The sequence below is a fragment of the Bufo gargarizans genome, chromosome 3 (assembly GCF_014858855.1).
Source record: "Bufo gargarizans isolate SCDJY-AF-19 chromosome 3, ASM1485885v1, whole genome shotgun sequence".
In the NCBI taxonomy this organism is placed as follows: Eukaryota; Metazoa; Chordata; class Amphibia; order Anura; family Bufonidae; genus Bufo; species Bufo gargarizans.
The window spans coordinates 538073059-538101020 of NC_058082.1; the positions used below are offsets into that span (position 1 = coordinate 538073059).

At 43.4% G+C, this 27962-nt stretch overlaps 1 protein-coding gene across 4 annotated transcripts in view; it reads left to right on the forward strand.

Moving 5' to 3' along the window:
• Positions 1 to 27962, forward strand: part of STS (steroid sulfatase) — a 331273-nt gene that overhangs the window by 205537 nt on the left and 97774 nt on the right. For all 4 annotated transcript variants that reach the window (XM_044287272.1, XM_044287271.1, XM_044287273.1 and 1 more), the window contains exon 9: positions 27229 to 27350. In XM_044287272.1, the coding sequence (XP_044143207.1) occupies positions 27229 to 27350 (122 nt within the window). The remainder of the gene's footprint in view (positions 1 to 27228; positions 27351 to 27962) is intronic.

Genomic DNA, 27962 nt, shown 5'->3' on the forward strand with positions numbered 1-27962 from the left:
CCACTTTTATATGGGGTAAGGTTCCGGACGGGGTCGCTCTTATCAGGGCGGGTGGTCTGGGGTTAGGCTATCAGGGCCAGAATAGCACCCCCCTGTAGGGCAATATCAGGGACAGTTCTTTGCCCACCCTGTCCTTCAATACCACATCATCTAGCCCAGGGCTAGATATGTTTTGCTTTCTCTTCCCCCTGGATTGTGGCAGGACATATGGTTTCTGATTTGGTGCCGCCGGGGACTTATTGCCTACCACATCTATGCTTTTTGCTTAACTTTAATCATTTTAATTTGTTTTTATTTTGAGGGATATATTTTCCATTCACGCAATGGGTCCGCATCCATTCTGAAATTTGGTGGAACTGGTGCAGACCCATTCATTTTCAATGGGGCCGGAATGTGCTATCCACATTTGCGGATCCGCACTTCTGCATTCGTGCTTCAGTTGCCGCAAAAAAAGTCCTATTGTCCGCAATTGCAGACAAGATTAGGCATTTTCTATTATAGTGGCGGCGATGTGCAGTCCACAAATTGCGGAATGCACATTGCCGGTGTCTGTGTTTTGCAAATCCGCAAAACAGACGACATGTGAATGGACCCTCATAGTAACCTGATCAAAGGTTACGTTTTATCTTCATGTATATGGATTGCCTTCCTTGTACAATGTTATAATATACTTTCTATATTAGATAGTAAATTATAGTGCATTTGTATTGTGTGCGGTTCTGCTGCGATACTGCAGGTATATAGCGAGACAAGCGTTATTGGAACAAATAATTTCTACTGGTGTGATACCAGTCGCCCACCCAAAAAACTGAAGCAGGGAGTTGTATATCAATATACTTTCAAGTGCATTTGGGTACTGAAAACTATAATGCTGATATTTGGCATTGAAGAAAACTATGAATGGAGATTGCAAATTCAAATAATACATCTGGTATGTCACTGTCCATGTTGTGGGACTATTTGTGCACTTCTAGTAATTATTTCTTGGCTGCAAATATGAGCTGAAGGTTTTTCAGGTTCGCCTTACATTTAAAATTAATGGGACCCACCGCAAACTTGCGGTTTGCGAACATTTGATTGTGTTTGCGCATTTGTGTACCGTCCCGGCAGATGTTTGTCCATCACTCATCACAAATACTTTTTTATTTTTATTTGCGCCTACACTTTCAAATTCTATGCTACTGTACTTGTGACATACTTTAAAGTATATATCACTTAAAATGAAGGTGAACAGTAAGGGACGCTGGGTGCTTTGAAACTATGCCTGCTGCCAGAGCACAAGAAAAAAATAGTCATCCACGATACCTAGCTTCATGTCCCAGTTTGCAGGGTGACGCAGGACACTACTCCTTGAAGTCAGACTATTGCGACCAGGTGGTCAGTTGGATTTCAGCAGATAATGCTTCCAGTCGGTTAAGCACCACCATGTCTTCTAAATCCAGTCTTGATACTCCTTCCTCCCACCATGGAGAGTCTGATCAAACAAGTGATTCCACACTTGGAAATTCCCAGGACCTCTTTCTCACCATTCCTTGATTTTGGCCCTCTCGCCAAGCATGCTTGAAGAGGGACATGAGATCTTGTGCCCTGATTCCCAAACTCTTGAACATCCAGTGTCACAAGAAGATGACTGTGGGGAGTGGCACTTACTGTTTAATGAGGTGGATGCTGATGAGACGCAGTTGCCAATAACTCAAGAGCAATTACTGTCTCAAGAGGTTGAGGAAGAGGATGAGACCGTTGTAAATCACTGAGGTTGTGGTTTGGTTAAGTCAGGAGGATGAGAAGAGTGAGGAAGTGGAAGAGGAGGTGGCAGACTATGAGGTCACTGACCCAACCAGGAAAGGTAGAAAGCCGAGTGAGGACAGCAGTACAGAGGGGAACGGATCTGCTGCACCACAAAAGGCTGGAAGAGGCAGTGGGGTGGCAAAAGGGAGAATGCAGGCCACACCAAACAGGCCCGCAGCTGTTCCAAGCATCCCCTTGCAGAAATCTCTTGCCAAGTGGTAGAAGTTCCACAGTATAGAGCTTTTCTGAGGAAAGTGTGGACGGCAAAAGAATTGTAGTTTGCAACCTGTGCCATACAAAAATTAGCAGGGCCGTGAACACTAGCAACCTCACAATCGGTATGATCTGCCACAAGGCATCAAAACACTGTAATAGGTGGGCTGAACACCTGGGTCCACAAGCTGTGTCAGTCACACCACTGCCTCCTCTTTCCCTGTTGCGTGCTGGCCAATCCTCTGTCCAAGACTATCACATCCACTTCAGTGTCCCAGCACACCATACAAATGTCCTTATTCCAGGCATTTGAACGCAAGTGCAAATACCCAGCCACCCACACACAGGCCATAACAGTAAATCTGCAGCTTTCCAAATTACTAGCCCTGGAAATGTTGCCATTTAGGCTTGCGGACACTGAGGCCTTTCGCAGCCTGATGTTGGTGGCTGTACGCAGTCCCCAGCTGCCACTATTTTTCAAGGTGTGTCATGCCTGCCTTACACCATGTCCCGTAACGTCACACGTGCCCTGACCAATGCAGTTACTGGGAAGGTCAACTTGGCCACAGACAATTGGATAAGTGCATTCAGCCAGGGACAGTACATTTCCCTGACTGCACACTGGGTAAATGTTGGCGGCTGGGAGAGAGTCTTACTTTGGGATGGCACAGGTACTCCCAATGCCAAGGATTGCGGGCCCTATGTCAATCAGGGTTTCTGCCAGCCCCTACATTAGTGGCTCCAACCTCCCCTTCGCCACCTCCTCCACTTCCTCCTCTGTATTATCCGCATGCAACACCAGTCAGTCATGAGTTGGTAGCTGGAAGCAGTGTAGCACTGGAGTGGGGAAGCAGCAACAGGCCGTGATGAAGCTGATATGCTTGGTGCCGCAGAGCTGTGGCAGGGGATAAGAGACAAGACTGAGCTGTGGCACTCTCCACTCAACCTAGAACCAGGCAGGCTGGTGACGAAATGGTGCTTGAACTTTTGCCAGCCCGCGATGCGCATGCGCAGGCCGGCTCAGACCGAAGTCTCGCGAGATGACGCACGGATGCGTCCAGGAGGAATGAATAGACTGCCTCCAGGATGCATCCGTGCGTTAGGTGGTCTGGAGGCGGTCAAAGAGCATGTTACAGATGCAGCAATACCTAATAGGTCTCATTATTATTTTATTTTTATTCATTTCACTTTAGCACAAAATGGCAGTTTTCAAGCAAAAAAATTCTCTATTGTCTGAGCTTTTTTTTTTTTTCAGATTGTCTTGGGCTATAATGTTTTGCGATATGAGGCCATTGGTACTTTTTTGGGGGGTATACACATTTTTTGATTGCTTTGCAATTTTTGTGATGTAAGGTGACAAAAGGCATTTTTTTTAACTGTGTTCACCTGAAGGGTTAGATCATGTGGTATTTTATAGAGCTGGTTATTACGGACATGGTGATACCTAGCTTGTATACTTTGTGTATATATTTTTTTTAATGATGTTTGGACGGGGTGGATCATGTGATGTTTATACCGAACACCATTGAAGTTAATGGGGGCCTGAACTTTGGAGCACTAAAATGGCTCTAAAATGTAATGAAAAGGGCTAGAGGGCTGCAAATGCCAGCAAAATGTGGTTAAGAGCATGGCAAGTGCTCTGCAAACAAATGTGGATAGGGAAATGTGTTTAAATTAACATAAAATATGTAAAAAAAAAAAATATATATATATATATATATATATATATATATATATATATACAGACGTGGACAAAATTGTTGGTACCCTTTGGTCAATGAAAGAAAAAGTCACAATGGTCACAGAAATAACTTTAATCTGACAAAAGTAATAATAAATTAAAATTCTATAAATGTTAACCAATGAAAGTCAGACATTGTTTTTCAACCATGCTTCAACAGAATTATGTAAAAAAATAAACTCATGAAACAGGCATGGACAAAAATGATGGTACCCCTAACTTAATATTTTGTTGCGCAACCTTTTGAGGCAATCACTGCAATCAAACGCTTCCTGTAACTGTCAATGAGACATCTGCACCTCTCAGCAGGTATTTTGGCCCACTCCTCATGAGCAAACTGCTCCAGTTGTGTCCGGTTTGAAGGGTGCCTTTTCCAGACTGCATGTTTCAGCTCCTTCCAAAGATGCTCAATAGGATTGAGGTCAGGGCTCATAGAAGGCCACTTTAGAATAGTCCAATTTTTTCCTCTTAGCCATTCTTGGGTGTTTTTAGCGGTGTGTTTTGGGTCATTGTCCTGTTGCAAGACCCATGACCTGCGACTGAGACCAAGCTTTCTGACACTGGCTAGTACATTTCTCTCTAGAATTCCTTGATAGTCTTGAGATTTCATTGTACCCTGCACAGATTCAAGACACCCTGTGCCAGACGCAGCAAAGCAGCCCCAGAACATAACAGAGCCTCCTCCATGTTTCACAGTAGGGACAGTGTTCTTTTCTTGATATGCTTCATTTTTTCGTCTGTGAACATACAGCTGATGTGCCTTGGCAAAAACTTCGATTTTTGTCTCATCTGTCCACAGGACATTCTCCCAGAAGCTTTGTGGCTTGTCAACATGTAGTTTGGCATATTCCAGTCTTGCTTTTTTATGATTCGTTTTCAACAATGGTGTCCTCCTTGGTCGTCTCCCATGTAGTCCACTTTGGCTCAAACAACGACGGATGGTGCGATCTGACACTGATGTTCCTTGAGCATGAAGTTCACCTTGAATCTCTTTAGAAGTCTTTCTAGGCTCTTTTGTTACCATTCGGATTATCCGTCTCTTAGATTTGTCATCAATTTTCCTCCTGCGGCCACGTCCAGGGAGGTTGGCTACAGTCCCATGGATCTTAAACTTATGAATAATATGTGCAACTGTACTCACAGGAACATCTAGTTGCTTGGAGATGGTCTTATAGCCTTTACCTTTAACATGCTTGTCTATAATTTTCTTTCTGATCTCTTGAGACAGCTCTTTCCTTTGCTTCCTCTGGTCCATGTCGAGTGTGGTACACACCATATCACCAAACAACACAGTGATTACCTGGAGCCATATATATAGGCCCAATGGCTGATTACAAGGTTGTAGACACCTGTGATGCTAATTAGTGGACACACCTTGAATTAACATGTCCCTTTGGTCACATTATGTTCTGTGTTTTCTAGGGGTACCATCATTTTTGTCCATGCCTGTTTCATGAGTTTATTTTTTTACATAATTCTGTTGAAGCATGGTTGAAAAACAATGTCTGACTTTCATTGGTTAACATTTATAGAATTTTAATTTATTATTACTTTTGTCAGATTAAAGTTATTTCTGTGACCATTGTGACTTTTTCTTTCATTGACCAAAGGGTACCAACAATTTTGTCCACGTCTGTGTGTATATATATATATATATATATATATATATATATATATATATATATATATATATATATATATATATATATAATCTTGATCTAGGAGGAGGAGGTCCATATAGAGTAGGAGGTTGAGGAGGCAATGTGCCCAATTTGTAGACCCTGAAGTTGAAGGGGGCATACCAGTCATTCAGTACGTGTAGGTGTGTGCGCACAAACTGCTCCACCATGTTGCTGGAATCCTGCCTCCTGCTAAGACGTTCCATATCTGGTGGTGCTGGTTGTTGTGGCGTGCTGACAAAGCTTTACCACATTTCGGCCATGCTAACCCTGCCTTCTGAGGTGCTGGTCGTGCTCCAGCTGGATTTGTGACCTCTTCTTCTCTTCTTCTCTTCTTCCTCCTACTCTGCCTTCAACTTGTGCTTCTACTGTGCCCCTGCTGTCAGGTGGGAATGGCACCAGCAGCACGTCTACTAGCGTGCGCTTGTACTCGCGCATCTTATCATGCTCAAGTGACTGGATTAAGGACAGTACGTTGTCCTTGTAATGGGGATCCAGCATGGTGGCCACCCAGTAATCAGCGCAGGTTAGAATGTGGGCAACTCAGCGGTCATTGCGGAGACACTGCAGCATGTAATTGCTCATGTGTGCCAGGCTGCCCAGAGGCAACGACAAGTTGTCCTCTGTGGCAGGTGTATAATCTGTCCTCTGTATCGCCCTCAGCCACACACCAGTGATGACCATGAGCTGGTTTGGGTGCCACCGTGCTGTGAACATGGTTCCTCATCCTCCAGCCCTACCTCGTTATCCTCCAGAACTGTGCTCTGGCTGGACAATTATGTACATGGTGGTTGTGGGTGCAGGAACCCACCCTAGGGGCCACTTGTGAATAACTGTCTGGAAACCCTATGAAATTATCCCTCTTCCTCCTCCTCCTCCTCCTGTGCCACACCCTCTTCCATCATCACCAGAAGCGTTTTTCAAGGAGGCATAGAAGTGGGATAGGAACGCTGAGAATGGCGTTATCGGCAATGGCCATGTTGTTTGAGTACTCGAAACAGCGCAACAAGGAACACGGGTCTCATATGGAGGACCAGTCATGTGCCAGGCAAGGTATGCGTGTCAAACTGCCTAGTCCCAGAGCGGCTACGAGATTTTGCCCATTCTTGCACACAACCAGGCCGGGCTTTAGCCTCCCTGCCAACCACTCATCGGTCTGTTTATCAAGGCCCGGCAACAGCGGTGTGGGGTTTGTCCCCCAAACAGATTAATTTTAAAACTTCCTGCTGTAGTTTACCACTGGCTGTGCTGAAGTTGGTGGGGAAGGTGGTGTGCTGACCAGATGAGGAGCCAGCAGGTAGAGGATGAGAAAACTGAGTAGGAGGATGAAGCAAAAGGAGGAAAACTGAAGCGCCCTGCAATCCTTTACTGCATTTACCCAGTGTGCTGTTAGGGAGATATAATGTCCCTGATAGTGCTTACTGGTCCACAAATCCGTAGTTGGGTGGACCTTGCCACAGATTGTGTTGTGCAGTGCACACCTGATACATTTTCCCTTTGGTTATGCAGGGAAGGCATGGCTCGCCTGGAAAAGTGGTGGCGGCTGGGCACGACGTACTGTGGGACAGCCACCGCCATAAGGCTTTTAAAGCTGTCTCCACCAGATGTAATTACAGCATTTCAAAGGCCAGGAATTGTGGGTGGGTGGGTAGAAGGGTACTTCCAAAATGGAGACCTGAACGCTTCTGTGGGACATTGTGGAGATGCTTGGTGACCCAAGTGGTGGTGTTGCAGGCAGATCCTCTGTTTGCACGGTGGCAGGTGCCACTGTCGCTCCAGAGGTGGATGAAGAGGCAAAGACTGCAGCAGAAGAGGAAGCAGGAGGTGGTTTTTGAGGTGACTTCTCCACTGCAGCTTGTGTTTGGCACTTAGATGCCTGGTCGTGCAGGCTGTGCTCAGGTTAACGTTTATGCCTCGCTTCAGGCTGATTGCACAGCGTGCAAACCACTCGCGTCTTGTCGTCAGCACGTTGTCTGAAGAACTTCCACGCCAGAGAACTCCTTGGAGCTGGCTTTGGTGTGCTTGGTCCCTTGCTGCGGTGGGCAGTAGCAGGCGCTCTGTCTAGGGGATGGCCGCTCTGCTTTTGCACCCTGCTCCCTCTTCTGCTGTGCTGATGGCTTTGTGTGACCAACGCCTCTTCCTCCAAACTAAACAGGTTTTAGACCTTCCTGGTCTGTCTGCACACTTTCAAAAGCCACAGCAGTTGGCACCTGTGTTTTGCCGTCATCCCATGTACTCATCTTGAAAAATAAGTGGTTGGGTATCGGTGCACTTAATCTCTCACTTCTGGGACAGGGATAGGTGGATGGCCCTTAAACTTTGCTATCAGAGTCATCAAAAAGCAGAGACTGCTGCATGACTTGGGGCTCGGACTGCTTGGCTGATTTGTAAGGGGGTGAGGTGAAAGACAGATGCCCATGGGCTACAGGTGCTAACTCTGATCTTTCAGCAGGAGACTGGGTGAGAGACAATGTAAAGGAACTGGAGGCACTGTCAGCAACCCAACCTACTATCGCCTGTACTTGTTCTTGCCTCACCATTCGTAGAGCTGCATTAGGCCCGACCAATTACCTCTGAAGGTTCTGTTGCCTACGCTCACCTGAGGAAGGTGTTTCACTTGTGCGTGTAGCTGGCACAGATCTACCACTTCCTCTCCCTGCAACAGGAGCTCCACCAGCAGCAACATCACCGAGGCCACATCCCTTATTTGACTCTCCCCATATTTTCTAAAATGTTTTTTTTATTTTTTTTTTACCCAGAAAATTATTGCAGTATTTCAAGCTTGGATTTGAATGTCACAAATGCATATATGCTGTGCTGGTGCACGGAGCTTGCCTAAAATGGCCACTGCTGCCCACCTAACTAATCGACTGATAATTTATTTTTCTGTGTTACTGGGCTCAGGGCAAGGTAAAGATTGCGCACTGCACCCACAAAACTAAATCTATGTAGATCGCTGAGTTAACAAGCACTTATGATGAAAGATTCTTTCCCATTCTCTCCCTCACAGCAGCAGCATCCTCTCACTACACTAGTAACAGCAGAGTGATGTGCAGTGCTACGCGACTCCAGCTTATATAGAGGCTGGGTCACATGCTGTGCTGGCCAATCACAGCCATGCCATTAGTAGGCATGGCTGTGATGGCCTCTATGGCCAAATGAGTTACTCTTGTTTTGGCTGCAGCATTTCAAAAAGCACTTAACTCTGCGAACACCGAACCTATACTTTTACTGAAAGATTCGGGGCCAGGGGCCAAAAATCCTAAAGTTCGGTACGAACATGAACTTTACTGTTCATGTTCGCTCAACCCTACTAATGTGTAACTTTAAAAAAATATAAATAAAATCATGGAAACAGAAACTTTATTTCTGCCATAGCAACACAGAGACTGGATGGGATGGGCTCCCTCACCCGCAGCATACCCTTTCTATTTTGCGGTCATCACTGAACATGGCATAGAAGGGGTTAATGTGCCGGCATCTGTTTTCGCCGGTGCATACAGCAGGGGTCCGGCTAACGGTAACAGCCAGTCCCCTGAAGCTAATTGGGCGGGCACAGTTCCTGCACCCACCCGATCAGCGGGCCGTAATAGTACGGCACTGGGCGGCAAGTCACGTCCTGCTGTGCCATACTATTGTCACTGGTCAGGATCGAGTTAAATAACATAGATTAATATATGAGAATGTGTGCTTCTTTACAATATTCTTACTAAATGAAAAACTAAGATCCATGCCTTATCTGAGTGTCAGAATATGGTTAGTAGTGCAAATAGCACTATAATCTGGCCAATGGTAGTAGAGGTGGACCACAGTTCTTCCTGGCTTCCAAAAGCCTTAACATTATTATTGAGGACAAAGAAATAAAATAATTGACTGGATGGCTCACTTCTCCCGATGCAGCAGAATGTTGTGGATGTCACTTTCGAGTCGGTCACGGTAGAGAGTGGGTGGAACTACCCACCGTGTAGTGAGAACAGGTTACTAGTCCACTCGACTGACTGGAGCCGGCCACAATCTACAGCCGCCCTAATCCTGACACTGATCCTCCTGACCACATTGGTGAACCCTGAAGGTGGGAGGGCTTATGCACTGGAACTTGGATCCTGATGACCCTGACGGTCCCTGGCTTAGGATTCAGGAATAGGAGACAACCGGTTCCTCATGGACTCAGACTAACTGGAGTATCCAGCTGCCTACTAACAGGAGGAAGGGAAATGACCTTATGCAGCAACTGGATCAGCAGGTAAAACACTGGAAAACTTGCTTAACTGCCGCTGCCACCACGACTGGAATCCATGCATACAAACTGGAGCCCACACACCAAACTTGGCACAACACAAACAACGCATACAGGAAACCAGCAGACCAGTTACTGCCTGGACCCCCATGCAGCTCTGCCTACAGGCTTATGGTTTGCCCCTCCGGGAAACCAGCCCCCTCACAGGGGAATAACATACAACAGGGGAATATCTAGCAGACATGCTGAAAACAACCTAAACAGACCAGACAGTCGCAACACACTAGACCTAAATACACCCTGGATAAAACCCACACCATCAACAAAGGGTGGGATGGGAAGGGGAAACTAGGAAGACCTTGATGACGACAAGGGTGGCCCTCACTGGACAGAGGGTTAAGCCGGGAGCAGTGAACCACCAGCACACACACACAAAGCCTGGAGGAACAGTGAGCTACAGGCATCCAGCAGAAGCTAAATAGCCCAAAGCGACCATACCCACACCAATAACACACATTTAACCCCAATATAACTAAACAAGGAAGAGGCAACTAAAGGGGAATTGCGCACACAAGCAAAAGGCAACAGGTTGCCGCAGGCAACAGCATGCATGGCAAGCAAGTCACTGCGCACACAGCAAAACCTCTTACACTGCCAAAACAGCAACATGTTGCCACCGGCAACAGCAAACATGGCAATAGTGTCACAGTGTACACCATGGGCTGTGACGTTCTGACATTGTGACTTGGAGGCAGGGGTCATTACATTTTTTTTTCCTTTGCTCCTCCTACTTGCAACCCCAGAAAAGCCTTTTGAGTAGCCTCCTCTGTCTTCACTGCTCCCTTGTAGTGGGGCCCCCTAAGAGTCAATAAAAAAAACCTCACAATGTACTATGGAAGTTACTCAAGTCTCCCTGTTGATGACTTGTTTTGAGAACGGTTAGTTTGGACTGCCATAAGCAAGAGGCTCAGAGAGGTGGGGGACCCCATGCACAGCTGTAGTGGTAGTAGAGGCTACCTAGGTAGTAATAGCAACATGTAGCCCACATCGTCCACAGTGATGACCTCAGGAACTGGTCAGGCTGTTGATACTATGGGCACAGGCTCAAAACCATTTCAGACCGAAGTTGTGCTCAACTAGTAGTTCTATGTGAGAATCTCACATCTGGCAGTGATTTTCCACAGTGCCAGAAGAAAAAGCATGACTGTGTGCAAGATCTGCACAAAAGAAGGGAATGCACATCAGCTCTGAGCAAGCTCTGCCTCTAATGCCACGAGATGTAATGCAGCTGCCCTATAAGTCAGTGTTTTGACCGTTTAACTAGGTTTTGAGACATGACTTGGCTTGCTTATTATCAGTCATGTCTCAATGCCTAGAGACATGGTGGAATTAGAGGAAGAGCTTAAGAGCTCATTTGCATTCCTTTCTTTTCCCCACAATTCCAGCGGAGCATGCGTGCTAGATCTACAATGGCTAACTCCTGGCACTCAAGCTGTAGTAAAACTAAAACTCCCAAGATGCATACTTGCTTGGCTGTTTTCAGAACCCCATAGAAATTAATGGAGCATGCTGGGAGTCGTAGTTTCACCACAGCTGGAGTGCAAGAGGTAAGCAATCACTGGCCTATAAGACTCCTTATGTCTAAGGTGCTCTTCCAAGGGATAAATAGAGTACCCTTCAGATCTGCATGATTAACACAAACATAGGTATTATGACTATTGCAACACAAAGGGTGATATCACCAGTTCCTGTGGGAAAATAAAAATGGTAACCACATGTCCTCGATCTGCTGGTCTCATTTGCAATAGCCTGGCCGCAATAAAGTGCAAAAGTGTCATCAGTTACTGCTTCTCCCACTCAGACTACTATTCCGCTCTGACAGCCATCAATAACAAAATGTGTGGCCAAGAAACAACTCCTACATGTCCAGAAATCGGCTAGTGCACATGCTTAACTCTTACCTAGCCAGATTGCTGGCCGTGCAGTCCCAGTCACACCATTGGTGAATTTTGCTGCCTTTAAATAACTGCTCATGTTTCATCTTTGCTGGGATATACTTAGTTGGCGTTTATAACTCCAAAAAGCCGTTCCTTCCTCTAACTCGCGTGGCAGACCACGGGCTGCTCATTTCAGTTGTTGCTGTCTCCAAGGTGCACGCCACCACCGACGCCTAAAGCAGCAGTTAATATCGGGGATACTACATGACTTTCATGGCCCACTAGGTCAATGTTTTTTGTGGCGAGTAAGAACCACAGCAAGAAGGCCAGGTCCTACTGACACCTTCACCTTTTTCCCACACCAGCCGCTTACCCACCTCCTCTTGTCCCTAATAAAACCAGGGCAGTGGATTGCTCCCCTTCCCTCCTATCATATGTGCAAGGTGAATTGGTGCCATGCGGAGTTAATGCTGATCGACCCGGGCTAGAGCAGTCACGCAGCCAATCAATAGCTAAAGTGCATAGAGCAGCAAACCTCCTGCTGGCCGTCTCCCTGCCAGCTCCATCTGTGCAAGATGGTCAGCAAAAATGGAAGCATATTGTGAAGGCAATGCATTTGGGTTAAATAACACATGCTGCCTGCATGGCACAAATGATACATTTCCTTCTGAAATACTTTATAAAGTATAGTGGCTTGCACAGGGTGCTGGTCATGCTCATGAGATTGCATTTCAGCCAATGACCTTTTTTCTGTGCACCCCCCTGGACTTGCAGCAACAGAGTGGTCTGCATTGCGCCACTTGTTCTGTGATGTTTCAACTTGCTAGAATTGAATCTTGAATATGGTAGTCTGTATAAGCAGCCTCATGCACATGGCTATCTTTTCCATCTGCAAAAAAATATATATTTTAAATTATCTTGGTCAGTGGAAGGGGAAAATGCAGGATGCACTCAGCCATTATGCAAGCTGCAGATTGCAAAACTGGATATGCTTGTGTGCATGAGGCCTAAAACTGAATGATTTTCATGTACCAGACTACCTTAGCAGGGAGCATGTATTGTTTTTGAGGTTACAGTGGCAGTATATCAGACCTGTATTGCATACTCAAGCCCTTTTGAATAGGCCAGACTTGTTAGTAGGGGATAACTATCAGATTGGTGGGGGTCTTACTGCTGGGACCCCCACTGATCATGAGAATGAAGACACCCCATACTCTGTGTCCTCCTGAAAAGGAAGGAGCTGCTTGATGGAAAAGCACCCTGCTGCTTCCATTCATTTCTATGGAACTCCACAAGGTACAGGGCCCTGTAGAGCTCTTATCTTAGACCCCACCTGATCTGATAGTGATCCTTTATCCCATGGATAGAGGATAACTTGTTATAACCGGAATAACCTTTTAATTACTTTCCTCTCCACTGAGGTGACTATTTCATTGTATTCAAGGCCCCTGTAGTGATGGGGAGACTGCCCTGCCAAAACCCTAGCGCTTTCTGAACTTTGGTGTCTAGAGCCAAGTGTGTTTGTTTTTCTTCCACCTATTTTGACTGTAGGTCCATAAAGACTTTGCTACGTATTGGATCCTTTTAGAAGTGTAAAACCAAGGCAATGAAGTGTATATTTGCATACAACTGTATCGTATAAAGCTTGAATAAAAATACTATGTATTTATAGTCAGCCTGGCAAGGGAAATTAAGATCTTCAGTGATATGAAATGCTGGGAGGCAATGTCTTTAGCTTACTGTTCTGTATAAAGATCTTTCTATTAAGTATCTAATTAAAAAGTAGATAATTATATTGTGCATTACAGGACTCTTAATAGTAATGTATGCACTGTAAAGCACACGGTATGTGCTAGCTTTATCAGTCAAGATCTCTCAAAGCATTTTCAAAAAACATTGCTCGATAACAGATTTTTCAGATGAAGCTTCATTTAAATTGCAGAACATTTCCAACAAAGGTATAAATCAATTACTTATTTAAAAGTCTGTTAAGTGTAAGAGAAACTCTTGTAACTTTGAAATCTATGTCTTCCTTTCAGCCAAGTCGTAAAAGAAAGCCAAGCACTTTAGAAGTTGACCTGTTTTACCCTCCCAATTTAAAGTTAAGTTAATTTGTAGTTGAATTAGTTCATCAAAGTGCATTAGAGCATTTTCTTAGCATTCTAAATGTTAAGTTGCTATCAACAGCAGGGTCACTTTTCATTTTGTGCAGCAGGATTGGAGAACTGTCTGACAGTTAGTTTTGCCCAAGTGCATTGAAGAGGCACTCCAAAGTTTGATTTATTGAGTGGTTTTAGGAAAGGAAATGCAAGGGAACAGTAAGCACATTATTCAGAATTTTTTCTTTAACAAATGGGCGACCAGATTAAAAACAAATCTGCATTTATTTTTTATGTGTGTGTGTGTGTGTGTGTATATGTATATATATATATATATATATATATATATATATATATATATATATATATATATCTATATCCTCATGCATAAATCATGTAAGGGGTAATAAAATCAGCGAAAATGCACAATGAAATACAGGTGGCCAAGGAAAGGAAGAAAAAAAAGCTTTCTTCAAATACATAAATGTAAATAAAAAGTCAGAACCTATAGGGCCACTAAATGCCGGTAACTGTTGCTGTTGATCACTGGGGATCAAGAGAAGTCAGAGCTCCTAAATTGTGTGTGTGTGTGTGTGTGTGTGTGTGTGTGTGTTTTTGTTTTTGTTTTTTGTTTTCCCCCTCTGTATATACAAAAGAGAGCTTCTCATGAGGTTGGTGCCACTGGTGTAAAGACCTCAAACAACTTGCCTGCCTGGCTGATAGGGTCCTTAATGTGCTAAAAAAAAGGTGAACAAGGCCTCAGGTCCAAATGGATTACACCCTCTGAGGGCTCATGCACACAAAAAAGTATTTTCTTGTTTAGCCTTGAAAAAAACGTCTAAGGGGGAGCATGATTAACCTGTACAAATAAATATATATATATGTGTGTGTATATATATATGTATGTGTGTGTATATATAATATATATATATATATATATATATATATTCTCACACCATACAAAAAATGTCAAGGGAAGTGATTCTGTGTTAAAACCCCTCAACAAACGAGGTGCCACTCCCTATGCCTGGAGAAAAAGATGGTCAGAAGTGGCAACAAGAATTCTTTACAGTAAAATCTGTAATTTCTCGAATAGCCTGCCGCATGAGCTGGTCAAAGCAAATGCGGTAGATGGCTTCAAAAAAAGTTTAGATTACTTTTTAATTCAAAATAACATGGAGGCTTATGACAATGTATAGAAATCTTGTTCTACACACACTTTCCCTTTGGCCCAACCCCTTTTTAAAAGGAAGATGGACATTGATCCAGGGATCGATCCGTGGATTGATGCGGCAGGATTACAGGTTGGACTTGATTGGACTTTTGTCTTTTTTCCAACCGTAACAGCTATGCAAGTATGTAGAACACAAAATAATTAAAACAAAATCTGATATTTTGCCTATTGGCAAGAAATGGTACACGTTCTTTAAAAAATTATACATTTAATTAGCTTTTTTATTAACCTATAACATATGACTGCTACTACTTATAGTAATGATGATGATCATTATAGATGGGCATATTTTTGTTGATTCACTTTGAATCTTCAACACTGAATCTTTTTTTTCTTAAATCAATTTTTAAAGGAAATATCAAATGTGTACATGTATATCATTAACCATAAGAGAATGTATGGAGCCTGGCCCACTTCATGCATGGCAGGTGCGAGCGGTGTTGCACAGTGGTCACCTGCATACGGTGACCAGGATTGGCTGAAACACTGATCCAACCCATTAATACCTCCGATAACCTTGGTCAATAGCAACTCTTATCAAAAGTCCCCTCCATCTGTCTATTGTTCAAGAAGCAATCGCAATGTGTTCTGTATGTCTTATGGCAGGCAGGGTTTAATGAGAAGTATTGCAGAGTTAGATCTCATACAGTGACCCAAAAAATACTTTAATGGATTTTTAATATACTCTTAATTTACATGACCATAATTTATAATTGCTGTATCTAAAAAAAATATCTATCTACTAGCTGAAGGACCCGGCTTCCCTCGGGCATATTTAATCTATTTAATTTAATGTTTGTGTGTTGTTAAAAGATATCAACACTATCCACTACAACAGTGACATCTACAGCCCCCCCCCCCCCCCACAGTTCCCAGTCCCTTTAAAATTGGACCTCCACAGCAGCCCACCACCTTAACTTTGACCTTTTACAGCAGCCTTCCCCTTTAACTGACTTTCACAGCATACCACCCCTTTGACAGTAACCTCCACAGGGGCCCGCCCCCTTAACGGTGGTCTTCACTGGATCGTAAGCGTGTCCTTTTGAACAGCTCACTCTAAGACAGCAGCACTGTTCTGTCCCACCTCTGCAGCTGACAGAAGTTGATTTTTACCTTCATTTTTTTCAAACCCGGTCTGCTGAGTGGAGTGGGTGTGGCCTAACCAGATTGGGGCGTGGCTTATCACAACCTAGAAGTTGATTTTTATTTTATTTTTTATTTATTTTTCTTCAATTTTTTTTTTTCTATCTCAGTCGGCTGAGGAGTGGGAGGGGGCATAGCCTAACTGGGTTGAGGGCGTCTCCTTTTAAACATCTTTTCTGGAGTGCGGCCCCGATCTTCCAGTGTGCATTGCGGATGTGCAATGCACTACGGATGTCTGAATTAAGCCTAAGACAGCAGCACAGTGCTAACTGAGTGTAAGCTGCAGGGAGAAAGTCACCCTCCCTCCCACCCCTGCAGCTGACAGAAGTTGTTTTTTTTTTTTTTTGTTAGTTTTTTTCCCTTTTTTTTTTTTTTTTTTTTTTTCAATCCGTCAGCTCAGGAGTAGGAGGGGGTGTGGCCTAACAGATCAGGGGCATGGCTTAATGGGACCTGGGGGCGTGTTTTAAGTCTTTTGAGAGTGGGCACATTGTGGCAGGGGACGTGTCTGGGCTCCTTCCTGCAAGTGTGATGCCCCCTCTTGGCACATTACTGGCTCATTTGCATACCAAACTGAATTTTCAGGGGATAAAAACATTTATTGCTGGAACAAAGGCAATAAGGTACTAAGTGCCATTAGGCCATGGCTTTACTTCAATAGCAATTATCCTTGTGACAGATTTCCTTTTAAAGCTCTCCTACAGTGAAGAAAAATGGCTGGCTTGTTATGGAAACCTGGAGTAAAACTGTATGTGGAGGCTGGAGGACCTGCAAGCTTCTATTGGCTGATAAGGGCCATGTGACCAAGCTTCTAGTGGCTAATGCATTTTTTGGCGGACTATCTCAGGAATGGTACGTCCTAGAGAGCTGAGACCTGGTCTAAAGCCTCCCCGGACACCTGGTGTACCTGTGTGCCAAATTTCGTGATTGTAAATGCGACGGTATGGATTCCTTCGGCGGACACACAAACGCACACATACATACTCTGCTTTATATATTATATTACTTTATCCTACGAAGTAAACACTGTAAAAGGAATCCAATGCCAGAATTGCTGTTTTTTGATCTCCTCTCTTCCCCTCAAATTGAAGCGTGAAGAATCTAGCTGTAACCTCAAATGGTACCAAGAAAAAAAGTTGACCCAACTGACCCTATATTTATGAAAAAAAAAAACAGGCGGCACCACCTTCCAAATATAGCGTAAAAAATGGGTGCAAAATCCAAGTACGGCAGCAGGTGCTTACCCAGTAATGAAGATGCAAAAATTGGACTGCACTCCAAGCAATTCTTTGAAAAAAATCTGTGTTTATTCACCCATCAATGGCAAAGCGACGTTTCGGCTCCAACTGAGCCTTTCTCAAGCGGAGAAAGGCTCAGTTGGAGCCGAAACGTCGCTTTGCCATTGATGGGTGAATAAACAGATTTTTTTTTCAAAGAATTGCTTGGAGTGCAGTCCAATTTTTGCGTATATGTATGTGAATACGTAAAATGGCGGCACTGACTGTATATGTGTGTGTGTGTGTGTGTGTGTGTGTGTGTGTATATGTGTATATATATATATATATATATATATATATATATATATATATATATATATATATATATATATATATATATATATATATATATATATATATATATATTACATACAGCAGCACCGTCACTGGTATAGACAAAAGGGTGCAGCTGGCCCAATATGAATATAAGCCAATCCAAATAGATAAAGAATGTAAAAAAGGGCAACACTCCAGAAGGTAAAAAAGAAACGTTTCGGCTCTATACAGGAGCCTTCCTCGAGCCTTGAGGAAGGCTCCTGTATAGAGCCGAAACATTGCATGTCCTTTTTGGGTAAATAAAGTTTTTTGTGTTTGTTTTTTTTTTTTTTTTTTTTTTTTTTTTTTTTTTTACACCTTCGATGGTGCCCTCTTTGGAGAAGAGTGGGCACCATAGCTGCTGTTTCATATAGCAGACACTCACAGCTCAGGTCCATGACCAGCGACAATGCCGGTTGGTCATGGACATTGATCATGGTATCCCAAGTGTTATTTAAAGCTCGCACTTCCAGGTATGTTCCGGCTCCCTCCAGCATTGATCAGAGGATCCAGAGCTTGTATGTGGCACCCCCCTCTCATTGAGAATGACAGGCTGCTGCATAGTGTCTACTATGGAGCTCCTGCCTATAGAAGGGATCCATGGGAAACTGGTACATTTCTCAGGCTCCTATGCTAATGGATAAACCTCAATCGGCCAACAAGTCCCATGTATGTCATGTGTAGTGCTACATTTTTCATGAGAAACCTTTTTGGCTCTTGCACTGTTCTTTCTGGAAAGTAAACCTTTCCTTCTGGCGTGAGTAGATTCAAGTTGTGCAGCTTAGTAGTATACTCATTTACTTGACCTCCGTTGTGGTGTGCTGCCTTTTTAAATACTTGGATTATGGGGTATGCAGTATCTTTCTCTCACGCTGAACTCTTCTGGGCAGCATGGTCTGGGCACTTTTGCAGTTGCAACAGGAGACACCTAAAATAAATTTCGGAGGTTTCAATAATACAGGTGCTACCATGATCCTCTCCAAAGATTATAATTTTAAGTCCTTGTGGTAGAAATTAATATTATCGAATTGTTTTGATGAATTATATACTGTTTTCATGAAGAGCAAATGTTTTATCCACACAATGTACGTGTATTTTAAGCAAACCAGTTTGTAGTGAAGCAGATTCTTTACAAACGTTAGAACGTTTTTGTCCTTTTCAGACTAATCTAGTAAAACGGCGTGCAGCTACATTTTACTGCACACATCGGTGAAAAAAAGCACTAGGGAGGAAGGATGCTCACATGACAGAGGAAGTAGTGGAGGGTCTTTCCTGATTGGCACATCCCGGCTATCTGTCAACCTTTAAGCCAATCTGTGCTGCAGCAGGCAGGGAGGTACCCTTGCAGAACATTATTCGGTGTTGGGCTGTGAATGAGGGTGGATTGGTCTGTCGAGAAATAGTTGTATAATAGGTTGACAACGTGTTTTACCCTTTAATTTTTTTATAATTTTTTTTTTTTCTGAATCTGCATATTTAACCACCTCCCGACCGCTGTACGCGTATATGCGTCCGGGAGGTGGTTGCTTTACTCCTCCTGGACGCATATACGCGTCTTCTTGCGAGACGCGAGATTTCCTGTGAACGCGCGCGCACAGGAACGGAAGGTAAGCGAGTGGATCTCCAGCCTGCCAGCGGCGATCGCTCGCTGGCAGGCTGGAGATCCGAATTTTTTAACCCCTAACAGGTATATTAGACGCTGTTTTCATAACAGCGTCTAATATACCTGCTACCTGGTCCTTTGGTGGTCCCTTTTGTTAGGATCGACCACCAGAGGACTCAGGTAGGTCAGTACAGTCCCACCAAACACCACACTACACTACACTACACCCCCCCCCCCGTCACTTATTAACCCCTTATAAACCCCTGATCACCCCATATAAACTCCCTGATCACCCCCCTGTCATTGATCACCGCCCTGTCATTGATCACCCCCCTGTCAGGCTCCGTTCAGACGTCCGTATGATTTTTACGGATCCACGGATACATGGATCGGATCCGCAAAAAGCATACGGACGTCTGAATGGAGCCTTACAGGGGGGTGATCAATGACAGGCGGGTGATCACCCATATACACTCCCTGATCACCCCCTGTCATTGATCACCCCCTGTCATTGATCACCCCCCTGTAAGGCTCCATTTAGACGTCCGCATGATTTTTACGGATCCGATCCATGTATCCATGGATCCGTAAAAATCATGAGGATGTCTGAATGGAGCCTTACAGGGGGGGTGATCAGTGACGGGGGGGTGATCACCCTGATTACCCTGATCACCCCCTGTCATTGATAACCCCCCTGTAAGGCTCCATTCAGACGTCCGCATGCGTTCTGTGGATCCGATCCATGTATCCATGGATCCGTAAAAAATCATGCGGATGTCTGAATGGAGCCTTACAGGGGGGGTGATCAGTGACAGGGGGGTGATCACCCTGATTACCCTGATCACCCCCTGTCATTGATAACCCCCCTGTAAGGCTCCATTCAGACGTCCGCATGTGTTCTGTGGATCCGATCCATGTATCCATGGATCCGTAAAAAATCATGCGGATGTCTGAATGGAGCCTTACAGGGGGGGTGATCAATGACAGGGGGGTGATCAGGGAGTCTATATGGGTGATCACCCCCCTGTCATTGATCACCCCCCCCCTGGTAAGGCTCCATTCAGACATTTTTTTTGGCACAAGTTAGCGGAAATTTTTTGTTTGTTTTTGTTTTTTCTTACAAAGTCTCATATTCCACTAACTTGTGTCAAAAAATAAAATCTCACATGGACGCACCATACCCCTCACGGAATCCAAATGCGTAAACATTTTTAGACATTTATATTCCAGACTTCTTCTCACGCTTTAGGGCCCCTAAAAAGCCAGGGCAGTATAAATACCCCACATGTGACCCCATTTCGGAAAGACACCCCAAGGTATTCCGTGAGGGGCATGGCGAGTCCATGAAAGATTGAAATTTTTGCCCTAAGTTAGCGGAAAGTGAGACTTTGTGAGAAAAAAACAAAAACAAAAAAAATCAATATCCGCTAACTTATGCAAAAAAAAAAAAATTCTAGGAACTCGCCAGGCCCCTCATTGAATACCTTGGGGTGTCTTCTTTCAAAGTGGGGTCACATGTGGGGTATTTATACTGCCCTGGCTTTTTAGGGGCCCGAAAGTGTGAGAAGAAGTCTGGGATCCAAATGTCTAAAAATGCCCTCCTAAAAGGAATTTGGGCCCCTTTGCGCATCTAGGCTGCAAAAAAGTGTCACACATGTGGTATCGCCGTACTCGGGAGAAGTTGGGGAATGTGTTTTGGGGTGTCATTTTACATATACCCATGCTGGGTGAGAGAAATATCTTGGTCAAATGCCAACTTTGTATAAAAAAATGGGAAAAGTTGTCTTTTGCCAAGATATTTCTCTCACCCAGCATGGGTATATGTAAAATGACCCCCCAAAACACATTGCCCAACTTCTCCTGAGTACGGAGATACCACACGTGTGACACTTTTTTGCAGCCAAGGTGGGCAAAGGGGCACCTTTCGGATTTCGCAGGCCATTTTTTACACATTTTGATTGCAAGGTACTTCTTACACATTTGGGCCCCTAAATTGCCAGGGCAGTATAACTACGCCACAAGTGACCCCATTTTGGAAAGAAGACACCCCAAGGTATTCCGTGGGGGGCACGGCGAGTTCCTAGAATGTTTTATTTTTTGTCACAATGTAGCGGAAAATGATGATTTATTTTTTTTCCTCTTTTTTCCTTACAAAGTCTCATATTCCACTAACTTGCGACAAAAAATAAAAAATTCTAGGAACTCGCCATGCCCCTCACGGAATACCTTGGGGTGTCTTCTTTCCAAAATGGGGTCACTTGTGGGGTAGTTATACTGCCCTGGCAATTTAGGGGCCCAAATGTGTGAGAAGAACTTTGCAATCAAAATGTGTAAAAAATGCCCTGCAAAATCTGAAAGGTGCACTTTGGAATATGTGCCCCTTTGCCCACCTTGGCAGCAAAAAAGTGTGACACATCTGGTATCGCCGTACTCAGGAGAAGTTGGGCAATGTGTTTTGGGGTGTCATTTTACATATACCCATGCTGGGTGAGAAAAATATCTTGGTCAAATGCAAACTTTGTATAAAAAAATGGGAAAAGTTGTCTTTTGCCAAGATATTTCTCTCACCCAGCATGGGTATATGTAAAATGACACCCCAAATCACATTGCCCAACTTCTCCTGAGTACGGCGATACCACATGTGACACTTTTTTGATGCCAAGGTGGGCAAAGGGGCACATATTCCAAAGTGCACCTTTTGGATTTCACCGGTCATTTTTTACAGATTTTGATTGCAAAGTACTTCTCACACATATGGGCCCCTAAATTGCCAGGGCAGTATAACTACGCCACAAGTGACCCCATTTTGGAAAGAAGACACCCCAAGGTATTCCGTGAGGGGCATGGCGAGTTCCTAGAATTTTTTATTTTTTGTCGCAAGTTAGTGGAATATGAGACTTTGTAAGGAAAAAAGAGGAAAAAAAATAAAAATCATCATTTTCCGCTAACTTGTGACAAAAAATAAAAAATTCTAGGAACTCGCCATGCCCCTCACGGAATACCTTGGGGTGTCTTCTTTCCAAAATGGGGTCACTTGTGGCGTAGTTATACTGCCCTGGCAATTTAGGGGCCCAAATGTGTGAGAAGTACCTTGCAATCAAAATGTGTAAAAAAATGGCCTGCAAAATCAGAAAGGTGCACTTTGGAATGTGTGCCCCTTTGCCCACCTTGGCGGCAAAAAAGTGTGACACATGTGGTATCGCCGTACTCAGGAGAAGTTGGGGAATGTGTTTTGGGGTGTCATTTTACATATACCCATGCTGGATGAGAGAAATATCTTGGCAAAAGACAACTTTTCCCATTTTTTTATACAAAGTTGGCATTTGACCAAGATATTTTTCTCACCCAGCATGGGTATATGTAAAATGACACCCCAAAACACATTCCCCAACTTCTGAGTACGGCGATACCAGATGTGTCACACTTTTTTGCTGCCAAGGTGGGCAAAGGGGCACATATTCCAAAGTGCACCTTTCGGATTTCACCGGTCATTTTTTACACATTTTGATTGCAAAGTTCTTCTCACACATTTGGGCCCCTAAATTGCCAGGGCAGTATAACTACCCCACAAGTGACCCCATTTTGGCAAGAAGACACCCCAAGGTATTCTGTGAGGGGCATGGTGAGTTCCTAGAATTTTTTATTTTTTGTCGCAAGTTAGTGGAATATGAGACTTTGTAAGAAAAAATAAAATCATCATCATTTTCCGCTAACTTGTGACAAAAAATAAAAAGTTCTATGAACTCACTATGCCCATCAGCGAATACCTTAGGGTGTCTACTTTCCGAAATGGGGTCATTTGTGGGGTTTTTCTACTGTTTGGGCATTGTAGAACCTCAGGAATCATGACAGGTGCTCAGAAAGTCAGAGCTGTTTCAAAAAGCGGAAATTCACATTTTTGTACCATAGTTTGTAAATGCTATAACTTTTACCCAAACCATTTTTTTTTTTTTGCCCAAACATTTTTTTTTTATCAAAGACATGTAGATCAATAAATTTGGTGAAAAATGTATATATGGATGTCGTTTTTTTTGCAAAATTTTACAGCTGAAAGTGAAAAATGTCATTTTTTTGCAAAAAAATCGTTACAGTTTGATTAATAACAAAAAAAGTAAAAATGCCAGCAGCAATGAAATACCACCAAATGAAAGCTCCATTAGTGAGAAGAAAAGGAGGTAAAATTCATTTGGGTGGTAAGTTGCATGACCGAGCAATAAACGGTGAAAGTAGTGTAGTGCCGAAGTGTAAAGTGCTCTGGTCATGAAGGGGGTTTCACCTAGCGGGGCTGAAGTGGTTAAATTCACAAGACATTAGGCTCAAATCTGTTTGCGGTACTGAAACTGAATTATTTCTAAAGTCAACTGTCAATAGCAGTAGTTTAAGTGTTTGTGGGAAGATGAGGACATTGTATTGTGCATTTTGACTTTAAGTTCCAGAAGCCAGATTTTCAATCACAGATTCACTAACATACTTTTTGTGGCTGTGTACCTTTAGACCTAAAAATATCAGGGATATGGAAGGGTTCCAGACAAAAGACCCAGAGCTAGAATGTGGGTAGTAGCCACATCAGCCACCAGGCCAGAAGTAATGGTAGCAGACTGTGGTACCCCCTCAAATGTGGTAGCCACATTTGAGGCGAAAGAAGATATTGTGGACCAGATGACTTGCTCCTCCTCTCACAGCAGGATGATGTGGAAGTGACTTGTGACGGACTTGTCAGGGATCACTACATTCCTAATGCTCCTCCTCTTTACAGTTCCAGACAGCTTTCAGAGGAGTCTTGTCTGTCTTCATTGACCCTTCCCTTTCTAATGGGGCACCATGCTTGTTTCCTACAAAGTGGCAATAAAACCAAACTACACCCTATGAAAAATGGTTATGTCTCCCTGTTGATGACTTGTATGGGAGTAGTCACCATTTGGGCTGCACTGAAGAGGTTCAGGAGGCTGAGGACCCCATTCATTGCGTTGTTGGTGGTAGTAATAGTAGAACCCATAGTCACAACATTGGCAGTGGGAGCAGTGATGGTAAAGGCGAATGAAGAGCAGGGGAGGATGGGCAAGGAGACCACCATTATAAAAGTAGCAAAGAGTGAGGATTCTGAGGACATTGTGTGCTAGACAGAGCCTGGGAGCTGGATAGGGTTGTTAAGTCCACATCAAAGAAGGTGTGGTGGCAGCAGCAATGAAGAGCAGAGGTGATATACCTCCCGAAGAACAGCCAGGCCCATGTCTGCTTTGTGCTCTGTTGATGGCACTGACATTGTGGGCGTGATGGGCCCAAAATTCAAGTTCGGCTGCATGATCTATGCAAGCAAGTCCTGTATGGAGTTTTTTTTCTCCACAAAGCAGGCAAACAAAACAGCCATGTGAAAGTTCTGAAGGATTAAAATGTCAAGGGCAATTAAACACTTTTGAAGCCAATGACTCTTTGGGGAAATACAACTGACCAGCATTCCCAATGGGAACAAGTCCTTCTCCTGGTCCGCTTTTGGCAGCCAACCTGCATCCACAGTGTTGCTTCCACCACATCTCCTCCTGTCAAGTCTCATGTTACAATGTGGTGGTGGAGCAGATCGGCCTGGGTGAGAATAACCACATAGGCAAGCAGTTGCTAAAGTATATGAATCGGCAAGCATCCCACTGACTCCAACTGGGCAAAGTGGTCAGCAGCAATAGGCACAACACTGGTCACCCTGAACCTAGGGAAAATAAACATACTCCCTGCATGGCTTTTTTAAAAAGTACTTTGTCCCTCTTTTAAACCATCGTCACCTGGCAAGGGACACTCTCCTGGACTTGCAGTGTCGGAACTGTCTGCGGCTATAATGCTTAATCCGCAATGATCGGCAAATGACTTTGGTACTCCTAAGTTTTGTGCAACTTCAGCCATAACTGTTTTCTTACACAGAGCACATACATTTTAATGCTATACTTGGAAACAGCATTACAAATGATTTTTAAAGAATAGTCTTCGGATCTATGATTGGAACCTAGTCAAAATAACCACTAATTTAATGGAACCTCCCATTATGGCATATAGAGGAAAAAACGTGAAGGATCTGTTGGTTACAATAGATGTGAGAAGTACCATAGATCAAAGAACAAAAAACCTACCTACATCCACCAAAAATATGGCATTTTCCATGTTTGGAGTGTAGCCATTGTAACAGTATCATAAAAGGTCACACCTTTGTACACAACCGACCCCACACCCCCCTCCCCCCGTACCGGTCGGAAATACAAAATTAAGGGCAGATATACGTGTAGATCGGAATACGTAATTTGTGTGTTTTCCTGTCTATACTATGTAGGGGAGACTACCAATGAATGCAGAATTCATCTGAATAATCACAAATCATCCATCCACAAAAAGTGGCTCTTCCAGTGTCTAAACATTTCATTGAACAAGACCATAATATCGGCCAATTAGGTTTCGGAATCATGGATCATATTGAGACGAAAGGAATTATGGTGGATAAAGTGTGTATTTTTGTCTTTTGCATTTTATAGAATTCTAAGGACATTGTGTACAGTATAGTCATAAAGATGACTACTTTTTTTAAACTTCACCTTTTTCAATAATTATAAAGCTGAAGCATCCATTCCTTTTTTATAGACTTTTATAGAACACCTATGCACTTGCTGCACTGGTTCCTCACAGTTTAACAAGATTTAATTTGTAAGAATAATTTTATGTTGATAGAGAGTACAGCCCTATATCCAGATGGTGCACGGCAGTTCTGCGCGACAGTGCGGCTTTGCATGTGGAAGTGAGTGGATGTGATTATTCCGAATGGCATGAAGGATGATGCTTTGAGTAGGAAGATTTGGGCCCTCTTATCCCCATATACCGCTGCGTTCTATTGTTTGCTCCCCAGAATGTCTGGGTGGTGCCTCCTGCTGCTAGGCAACATTTTCCAGCTTTTACTCAGGAGCATCTATCGGCATGCTTATTGATCAGGTCTCATATATACGAGCAGATGGAGCAGTCCAGCATGTGTTTGTCCAAACATGGTCACCTCTGTGTTTTTATACTTCTATATAACACACATTCATCATGTTTATAAGACTATTATGTGGAACAAGGGAGGAGTCACTATGAACTTAATTTATAGATCGACATCTGTGGTTTAACCATTGGTTTATTAGGTGGGGGTAGATACAATATGGGGGACATATATTAAGACCTTCATTTTAGATGTTGGTCTTAAGCTGGTGGTTCTGCTGAAGTTGTGTAGAGGTACCGGCCTCTTCATAACTTTGGCAGATCCTCCACTAGTTCTAAATGCAAGACAGCTTCCGAGCTGTCTTGTATTTAGACATTTTTCCATGCCTGAATCTGGCATGGAAAACTATTAATGAGACTGGCCTGGTGACCAGGTCCCCTTCTCCGTCCGCAATTTTACACCTGGCATGAGCTGGAAGTCAGATTGCGGCATAATTAAGAGTAATATAAATATATAAATGATTTATATTATCCTTTGTTAATATTATGTGTCATTTGCTATATTTCAGAAGCCACATCGCCTCTTTGTGCAAATATTCTGTGCGGTCTGCCTACATTTTCTGTCCATAAGATGGTCACTGATGTGGAGGATCAGGCCAAACACATCACTGAGCCTCCTCCATTTAAAAATACTGCACCTGTGTTGAACTTCAAACAAAACAACTTCAGATGGCAATAGCAGTTTACTTGAATTGAGGTGACAGTGATTTTCCTGGTCACAGGACAGTCTCAGAATCAATTTTATGGAGAGAACCTTTGAACGGACAGGACAAGACTTGGCCAAAAAGGGAAAGTACATTGTGAAATCTAGAAAATGACTCAGAATTTTACATACTGTACACATTGATCAACAGTAACCAGAAAGTGGTTAACTATTTTAATGCAGAATAAATCCAGAGCTCTCCTTTTTATGCTTTGTCTTATTTGTTTTTTTACTTTTTATTTTCTAATGTACAGGATTATTGATGGATTTGACCTGATGCCTTTAGTTCAAAGAAAAAATGGCAGATCTGAACATGAATTCCTCTTCCATTATTGTGATATACATTTAAATGCTGTAAGGTGGCATCCAAGAAACAGTAAGTTGACTTTTGTGTTTCTGTATAAAGCATCAATGTGGTGGTGGGGTGGGGACAGGGCAGACACTCAGAGCAAGGATAAGGTCTCGCTGTCATACTATAAAGGAGAAAAAGACAACTTCCCCTGTTGCCAAACAGTTTGGTGATCCTGACCATAGCGTTACAGACCTCCTAATATTAAAAGGTAATTTCAAATCTCAAAGGAATGGACTAGTTTGGTAATATAAGTTTGACTGTCTTTGACACTATCAACACAAAACTGAATTTGCTTTAAGGTTTTATGGCCTGCTGTAACATCTGAGGAGAAAGAGGGGTTGGAACGCAGACTAACAAACTTGTCCATTCCTCTGTTTGTTGATGTTTTGCACACCTCAGTTTTTTTTTCCTGTGTACATCCATGTTTCTTTAGATATATTATTTCATTCCTGGCCTGAAGAAGGGACCCAAGTGGCTTGAAAGCTTGCCTTCATGTGTTTTAGTTAGCCATTAAAAGGTATCAAATTGCAATATTTTATACGGTTTCTCTTTGGAGAGTATCACAATTTCTCACTACTGGTTAACGGGGTACAAAACCTTATTTTCTTTTATTTATTTTTTTCTTTTGTATAAAAC